Raw genomic sequence first — 9,495 nt, forward strand, 5'->3', positions numbered from 1 at the left:
GTTCAGAATAGATGCAATCGCTTTAATCGTTTTTCGATCAGGCTTGGGAATAGTAGCCATTCGTTCTGCAAGGTCCGTGTATTTCTGCTTTCGCCCAGCAACTCCCTTGATACGACTTGATACGTCTTGGCACAGCGTGTTTGATGTTGGGTCAAACTCAGCACTCAGCACGTCGCCACAAACGCGCAATCGTCTGCCAGTTGCAACCAAACATTGCCGCCACACGCTGGTAGGACCCATGCGGAAGCTTCCCACTGGTTGACACTAAGCGTAAGAGGTGGTGGGAGATATCTCATTGCGGTGTCAAGTTCCTTTTCGTTGCAACAGGTTGAGGCATATTGGAGATGGGTTTAATGAGATCAAATCGGTTTTCCTGCTCTAAGTTGCCCAATTTTTCCATTCAAGAGCCAAACGATAGGGCCAATCAAGGCCGACATTTTGGCACTGATTTCGAGGGAAACGGAGCATTATTGCATGCGTTACAGCGAAAATACTAGAGTGATTTTGCTATATATAATTCTTTGTGGAAAAGTCACTGTAAACATCCACACACACTCTGTGTGTGTGGCGTGTCAAAGGTTCCGATACCTTAGTGGAGGTAATGAGTACTTTAGTGAATGGTAGTCAGTAGGCGCCTCGTGGCGTGTTTAACCTCGCTAATGTCAGTGTGTATATTTGCTACCTTGACGAAGGTCCCGTGGCCGAAGGCCAAGAAGAAGCGGGAGACAAAACAAGATATCTTTACTTCAAACAAAGACATCTTTAGTTCATTGTTGAGCTATTCACTGGAGATGGTACGAGAATATTCCTCCGACGAGGAAACGCCAACGAACGCCGAAGAACGATCGCGGTCGTGACCGGATCGAGGAGCCGCGAGGACGCGCCGCTCGGCGCACCGTTGAGAACCCGTTTAGATCTCCCCGACGACGACCGCCACCTGCTGTCGACGAGTGGCAACCGCCACGTGGTGGGTTTTACACCCCTGCCACAACCCGAGGAACACCAGATGTCGCAGCGTTTGTCTCAGCTGCTGGTCCACAAACGACTGAAGCAGATGGCGCTTCAGTACCATTGCCAGCCGACAACGACCCGTCGGACGTGACGATACGGACATGGGCAGCGATGGCGGTTAAGGCCGTACGGCACCGCAAGTTTGGAACCCGCCGGCACTCTCGCAGCCGCCGACATATTCGGGCTCGACCAAGGCCGAAAGAAGCGCTTTTATGCGCGAGTACCAGAAGTATCTGGGGCAGATCAACGCTCTGCAGTGCAATGGATCGCATCCGTTCGCGATGCCCGTGAGTGCCTGCATGGACCCGTTCTCGAAGCGCCGGATCGCGCTGTTCGACTTCAGCCACGACCACCATTCGATCACGAACGATGAGTGGGTCGCGTGGTTGAAGTCAGCGTTTGAGGAAGACCCTCAAGACCTGGACGCTTTGAAGCAACGTCTGCAGCGAGCGATTCGCTTCGATACGAAGATCTTGGACGCGGAGTCCCGCGTCGGTCGTATGCTTGACGAGCTGATGCGCTCGTTGGAACAAGACCATCAGGAGTGGGTACTCCATACTGGCCTACCAGTCCCGAAACGTGGGTGGCTGGTATGAAGACTGTACTCATAACAGCCTTGAGATACTCACTACATCGCACACATACATGCATATCTCTCTATCCCGCCAAAAAGCGCATAGAAGCTCCACGAGGCGGCAAGCCTCATACGCCAAGACGTGACAGCGGCCGGGAAGACGCCGCCAAGAATAATGGCAGAGTCGGTGGAAAGGCCGAAACGATCGTGCCCAAGAATGCCGAGCCCTCAGCCAGGAAGGGCTGCTTGAAGTGCGGTGACATTAGTCACCGTGTGGCGAAGCCGAAACGTTGTTGGCAGCGCAAGTCAAGCGTTCGAAGGATGGCATCAAGGTGCTGGTCAACCAGACGCAGCGCCACAAGACAGAACGCGGCGTGATCTTGGAGAATATCGTCCGCGTGTACGATGTGCTCTTGGGCTCTGGTTCGGACGTGACCGTTGCCACGCGCGGTGTCATGGCCGCGTTGGACGCGGCCGGTGTGAAAGTTGGGATCGTCTCCCATAGCGTGCCGCATATGGCGTACCCGTATGGTAGTGACACCAAGCCAGTTGTGATGACGCGCAGCGTCAAGTTCAACTGCGTGACGCTGGACACGACGTGTGGACCGCTTGTGTTGCGCGGTCTGAGGGCCTGGGTCGACGACGCGTCGACTGCAACCGAAGTCATCGTGAGTCGCCCAGTCATGCAGTTACTAGGCTTCAGCGTGGAAGACCTCCTTGTCGGAGCAAGGAAGAAGAAGGAAGAATGGGACGTTTCGTCCGTGCCGACGAATGAACTGTCCGGCATGGCGAATGTCAAGCGCCTGATGGCGGAGAAGTTGAATCCGCCGGAGCTTGACCCCGACGACGGGATGGAGTGTGCTTCTCCGGAGGTTTATCCCAAAACCTCGGTTGAGGACGAAGCGGAGCGCCGCCGCACGAAGCAGGGCGCCGTTCAAGCCACTCTGACGGCTGCACGACTTATTGGCCAAACACATTGATGTGTTCCGTGAAGACTTGGGCGACGATCCGCCAGTCAAGGTCGAGCCATTGAAGGTTCGGATCAAACCCGGCTCGACGCCGGTGAAGTGTGGGATGCGGTGGTACCCGCCGCTGCATGTGGAGTACATGCACAGCCATGTGGCTGTTCTGGAAGCAAATGGTATGGTATACCAAAACAACCGGGCTACGCGGACCGCAGCCCCAAGGATCGTGCCGAAGAAGGAAGTCAGCGACTTGCGTATGACGATCGATAGCAGGCCGATCAACACCTGCACGGAGCCGATGCCTTAAACGATGCCAAACCTGGACAGCGCGATGGTCTGTCTCTGGTCGGAACGAACGTGTACTTCACGTTGGACTGGACGAAGGGGTACTGGCAGTTGCCGCTGCATGCCAGCCACATGTACTTCGCGTTCATGACGCCCTTCGGCGTGTACACCCCGACCCGCGTACTCAGGGACAGACGGACGCAGTCGCGTACTGCCAGTCGCTTGTCCACCAAATGTTTGGTGAGCTGCTGTTTCGAGGCCTGTTGGCCTGGCTCAATGACTTGGTGGGTTCCGTCAAGTCGACGGACGAGCTCCTCGACTTGTTGGACCAAGTTCTGTCCATCTGTGCCCAGTTCGGACTCAAGTTGAGCCCGAAGAAGTGTCATTTCTTTCTGCGCGAGGCAGAATGGTGTGGCAAGGTGATTTCGGCCGATGGAATCACCCATTCCCCAAGCCGAATTCAAGGACTTGTGGATTTGTCGCCGCCGCCGACCGCGGCCGACCTCCAGCAGTTTGTGTGTGCCACCAACTTGATGCGTGCGAGCATCCCCGGCTACAACCAGCTGGTGGATCCGTTGCGACGTCTGCTCGACGTGGCCACCAAGGTAGCCGGAAGCTGCAAGAAAAACGTCGTTAGTGCGTGTTGCACTCCCTGCCGTGGGATGGTCGTCCGGCCATTTTAAGTGTTGCAACAATGTGAAACACGCGTTGGCGCATGTGGTGCACCTGTCGCACCCGCGAGAAGACATGACGGTCTGCGTCTTCACGGACGCCAGTGAACTGTTTTGGGGTGCGGTCGCCACACAAGTACCGCCAGCGGACCTCTAGAAGACCAGCGGCACCAACCGCTTGCGTTCATCAGTGGGTCGTTTTCTGGCGCGAGTGCGCGTTGGCCCATCGTGGATAAGGAGGCCTATGCCGTGGTCGAGTCGTGCAAGAGACTCGACTACCTGGTTGTACGCCCTGATGGTTTCCGTCTGTTTACGGATCACCGCAACCTGGTGTACATCTTGAACCCAAGTGGCTCGAACGCCAACATGGCCAAGTACCAGGCCGACAAGCTGCAGCGATGGTCGCTGGTGATGTCGACCTTCCCGTACACCATTGAGTGCGTCTCGGGTGACGCGAATGTATGGGGCGACCTCCTGAACCGATGGGGTTCGACTCCGACGGATCAACCAGTTGCGAATGTTCGCAAGTTGATCCATGTGGTGTCGCCCCTGCAACAAGTGGATTTCGAGTGGCCGACAGCCGCTAAGATCAGCGACATCCAACGTTCAACCATGGAAGGGGAGGGACCCCCCCAAACGGCGTGGATTGGGACGACGACTCCCATTTTTACGTGGACCTAGATGGACGAATCTGGATCCCAGACGGTGCTGTTGAACTACAGCAGCGGATTTGTGTGATCGCTCACCAAGGAGCCAGCGGTCACCGTCGCATTGCAGCGACGACCAAGTTGGTGTCCGACAAGTTTGCGTGGAAGACGCTTTCCACTGACGTCGAAGCGTTCGTACGGGCCTGTTTGCACTGCCTGTGCATTGACGGGGAAATGATTCCCAGTCAATTGGGTTCAGCGCTTCACGCGGAGAAGCCGAACGAGCTCATCCATTTCGACTGGTTGTCGATGCCCATAGCCAAGTCTGGCCAAAAACAAGTGCTTGTCGTGAAGGACGACATGAGTGGCTTTGTGCAGCTGTTCGCGGCAGAGTCCGCTGACGCCGCCGCGACCGCTCAGTGCCTGATGACGTGGTTTACCACGTTCGGCTGCGTTGACACATGGGTGTCAGATGGCGGTTCTCACTTCAAGAACGAAGTGATCGAGAAGGTGCGGAAGTTGGTGGGTGCCCACCATCATATCACGACAGCCTACAGTCCTTGGGCGAACGGGACTGTAGAAGTAGTCAACCGACTAGTGCTGCGCGCCGTGAAGGCGCTGCTCAACGAAATGAAGCTGAACGCGGACGCTTCGAACGGTCTTACATGAATGACTTCCTTAAGAAGCTCGACGTCGGGGCACCCCTTAAAGCGGAATGCTGTCCTACGCTTCAGCACGGACTCGGACCACATCGTTGTCGTCCATACACAATGAAATTTAAGTTCTTTGTGAGGTTTTATGACAGTGATTTGTAACCCCTCCCCACCGCGGCTACATTGGGAAGCTTCCCAAGTATGCCCCTTTTGTCCCTGTTGTGTCTCCCGCTTCTTCTTGGCTTTCGGCCAAGGGACCTTCGTCAAGGTAGCAAATATACACACTGACATTAGCGCAGTTCATACATCCAACATAAGTGATACTTCAATGTGGGTCGTTCATCCTTTGAAAGTGCGATACAGTAGCGGATTTTCTGGCAAGAATGTCGGTCACACTGTTGGATATTTATGACACCAAAGACGACTTCATGACAAGACTTGCGTAAGTGCATGTATGTCTGTTGTACGCATCCCAACCATCTATTTGTTTAACTTTGGGTACTTGGTGTGCTAGTGCATTCACAGTCTGACGTTAACTAGTGGATTGACACCAGGGGACTAGATGAAAGGCCATTCATTTTCCAATTTCCATGATGAAGCTCGCACTCCTTCTCGCTTTCACCGTGGCCGTTGCTGCCTTGGCTCAAGACCAAGTTGTCCGCAGCGACGAGGCCCCCGCTTTCGAAATCGTCGGGGGTGTTTTATCTCTCGCTTCATCTTGGCTTTCGGCCACGGGACCTTCGTCAAGGCAGGAAATATACACACACTGACATTAGTGAGGTTAAACACGCCACGAGGCGCCTAATGACTACCATTCACTAAAGTAATCAGTACCTCCACTAAGGTATCGGAACCTTTGACACGCCACACACACAGAGTGTGTGTCTTTGCAATGGGTCAAACTAACGCGCGACCCAATTGCTCTACACGCTGCAGAACACCTTCCCTCCTACGGAAAGTCCAGTGTCTTGATGAGGGCGACCACGGCAGGGTCTTACTTGTTCGACGCCACCCACTTGCGAAATACGACTGGAATGTCGTCGAGCAAATTCGCCGCAGGTTCCCAGGACAATTCTTCATCGTCAAGTCCAAGCCACTTCACCAAAACTTGGTGTTGGCCATCCACGCAGCTCGCTTCGTCCAGGCGCTCCACATGAAATCGGACATGGCCAAACGCGATCTGCGCCTCGAGGTCTTCAGTCACCTCTCTACCACCTTCGTGGTACATCTTCAATCGGCACGCATGATGGACTGTGACTTCATACGGTGGCAACAGCTGCTGAGTCTACATCACATGGTCTGTGATGACTCTGGTCACTTGGCAGGGTCCTCGCCAATGCAGGGCCAATTTTGTCGGATGATTGACGACCGATCCGACAAGCACAAAATCGCCGACCGAAAAACCCGCAAACTTGACTTGGGATTTTCGGTCGCGGCGTCCACGAGCTTGCTGACGCAACTTGTCGCTTCGCACCGCCACGTTGCGGTGCATTTCTTCTAGCGCCACTTGGAGGTCCATCACATGTTTCTGACGGGCGGCGCCAAGCCAGTCCGCGGCGTAAACTTCATTGGACGTCGGGTGGACAAATCCTGCCAGCGGGGTCTTGGCTGGCAGGCCGGTAAACGCTGTCACAGGCGCAATTACTCCCAGCCGGTCCGCCGGCTGATGGTTGAGGGCGCCTTGAACGAGGGGCAACACATGCGGCCATTCGTCCGCTAATTGACCACGTACAACTGGACCTATCACGTTGGAGATGCTCTGTGACCTCTGTCCTGCTCTTCTTGACCTCGCCATGTCAAGAAGCGCAGGACAGAGGTCACAGAGCATCTCCAACGTGATAGGTCCAGTTGTATGTGGTCAATTAGCGTCACTCGACTCGTCGACACAACAGAGAGCCCTTTGTACTAGTGGAATCCGATGTAGAGTGACTATCGATACCGACAGCCAGACCCACAGACGCAGCATGTGTAGTATATATACCTGGTCGCTATGACCAAGCCATAACGGTCAACAGAGCACGAAAACGCAATAACGACTCAATGCTTTTCAAGAACAAACCCTTGCTGTCCTTCGTGAGTCTGGAACAGGCGAGGAGTACGATGAGCGCGAGCAGCTGCTCGGCGCTTGCGTTGTAGCGCTGGGGCGAGATTATCGGGTCGGGAATCTCCAGCAGCACTTTCAATTGATGAATCTCGTTTTTCTTAAAGCGAAAGTGGAAGGTGCACTTTGAATAGCTTTGTGCCATGAGGTTGAATCGGCCGCGAGGTATGTGTATGGCTAGTGTATGCCCTTGGGACTCTTCCAGCAGTAGTGCCATGGTCGACATGAGTATGATCGACTCGTCCATGCCAGCCATGCACTTTGCACAACAAATTTTGATGTAGCAAAATCATTTCAAACAGGATTTTCGTTTCTGGATCCTTCTCGAGTATTCCAGAATTTTCACAGGTAATTTCAAGTAGCAAAATCACTCTACTGAATCGGTTGCATACTTTTTTAATGTTTGGTGTACAATACTTATTGTTTGTATGGTATAGTTTGAATATATGATTTTTCAAATCTGCCATATGTGATCAATTGCCTTGTTTGGGTTTTATATTCAAGTTTGTATCAAACTTTTTGCTGCGAAAAATGTTGGACGAAATGCTCTGAATTAAGCGAAATCACACAAGTTACAACTGCAAAACCCTCAGCTATCACCTGGTATCTTTGGAATGTAATAATTCCTAAAAATGTCTGAGATATCACAAAAAATATAAAACCAATCAATCATTTTCGTAAGGAGGTAGTACTGATTTTGTCTATCTTTTTTTGTATGTTCTTATATATTATCGCAACATACAAACATGTGAATGGTTGTTACTTCTTGACAACCACGAATATGGTTGTTCTGGAATATGCTACGAATCTGCCACACTGCCCTGAGCAACATATCTAAAAAGTAGCTGATTTTGCTCATTTTTGACCTCGTGGCTTAAAAAACACTTTTATCCACTGTCCTTTGTCGCGCACTGTATTCTCACCATTATCACAATATGTAGAGTCAAATGTGTAACATACATCACTCTTGGGGTGTGACTTGAGTTTCGTATCGAATGCTTCCTCCAGTACCTAAATTTACGTGCGAAATTTCAATTGGCGTGAAATATCATGGAGGTTGGGTGAATTGCCGGTAAACTAGGGGTTAGGTGAAATATATCCGCTGTTGGTGGTAATATTTTGAAAAAAAGCTGAAATTACAGGCAAAATGGTGTACTTGAATAATCCTAATGCAATAGGCGGTATAGTATTTTAGTATCGTGCTTTTGCTCCGAACACAACCAAAAAGTCGGCTGAATCCACGAAATGACCGGATTGTTGGTGCGTCCGAACATGGCCTAATAGTATGTATGGATAAGATTGACTGATTTGGTAATTTCGTGCTTTGAACAAGTGTACCTCGGCCAAAATAGGTTATTACCTCGACTATAGGTTTACTTCCAAATAGAGAATTCCATTAGGAACCTGATTTCATTCTTTAGAGAGACCTATTTAGAATATTAATACTAGTCTATAATTTTTTCACTGTGTTTCCGCATTTCCGCATAATGTTTAGGTATAGATAAAGCGACATTTACGACAAATATATCCAACAACTATCTGATTGGTTAGAAGTAGAAGCCTCTTGGCTTTCATTGGCGAATGTCTCTTCCATTTCAATACAACGACCAAGTAAAGTATCTTGGTTTTTTCGAATGTATCGACGTAGAGAGTCCAGCTTGCTGGCGGGGGGGGCAATACACTGTATACGTACTACATACTCCGGAGTATTATAGTACGTTCAATATTACGTGGAGGAATTACATGTACCTTGGGGTTACTTTGCTTTGCGCAACACAAGCCACTCATCAGGCATGCTTACCTCGGGGGAAACGTGTTTTCACGCGTGCTTTTTGGGGGTTTTACTCGTGTTATGAAAAGTGGGGGAATCACGCGTGTTTTCTCAATAACAACTTTACGGAATCGGGGGACTTGCGCGTGTAAATATTTTGACATGCATAAGCTATTTTACTTAACAATTTTGACAGCTAATACAATCTTGCGTCTGTCGGCGATCATCGCCTCCATCTAATCACTCTGTCTCGGCCAATACTGGTCTAAATTCACTCATTCTTCGCCAGTACTGTACATGCATTCGTCGCCTCTTCATCTCTCGGACGCGCTACATGATAGGCGTCAATTATCCGAACAGCCATGACCACCTCTATCTCAGCCAATACTGGTCTAAATTCACTCATTCTTCGCCTGGCCCCACCGCTGAGTGATGTACTGACAAGAAATGCATATATGTTTATATCAATTATAATGAATGTGGTCAAGCAACTACACATCTAAGGCAACCCCGCCTGTCATGTCAACGCCTCCGATGAATGCAGCATGAATCGCACTTGAAACTTTGACGCCGTCGAACCACCGCGAACGTTTTCGCGTTCACCATTGACTTCGAATTGTGCTGCCCAACGCTTCTTCTGTGGAAGGTACGACACCACATTGCCGATGGCAGTGTGGAGGCTCCACACTCTTGAGCTGTTATCTTGATCTTCACACACTTTGAAGTCCTTGCAGCACTTGTAGCCAACAATGCTCAACGGCAACTTTGATATACGCTTCAGTAGGTTTTCTTGCGAGAAAAATTCATCTCGAGTCTC

The 9,495-nt window shown here is 51.1% G+C and overlaps 1 protein-coding gene across 1 annotated transcript; it reads right to left on the bottom strand.

Annotated features, from left to right (window-relative positions):
• Nucleotides 1-5,800: 5,800 nt before the first annotated feature.
• H257_10976 (hypothetical protein) lies at nt 5,801-6,034 on the bottom strand (the record flags this gene model as incomplete). The annotated part of the gene is made up of 1 exon (XM_009837741.1): nt 5,801-6,034. The coding sequence occupies one exon, from the start codon at nt 6,032-6,034 to the stop codon at nt 5,801-5,803; it is 234 nt and encodes a 77-aa protein (XP_009836043.1).
• Between the last annotated feature and the right edge of the window lie 3,461 nt (nt 6,035-9,495).

Source organism: Aphanomyces astaci (genome assembly GCF_000520075.1).
Source record: "Aphanomyces astaci strain APO3 unplaced genomic scaffold supercont1.31, whole genome shotgun sequence".
Classification (NCBI taxonomy): Eukaryota; Oomycota; class Saprolegniomycetes; order Saprolegniales; family Verrucalvaceae; genus Aphanomyces; species Aphanomyces astaci.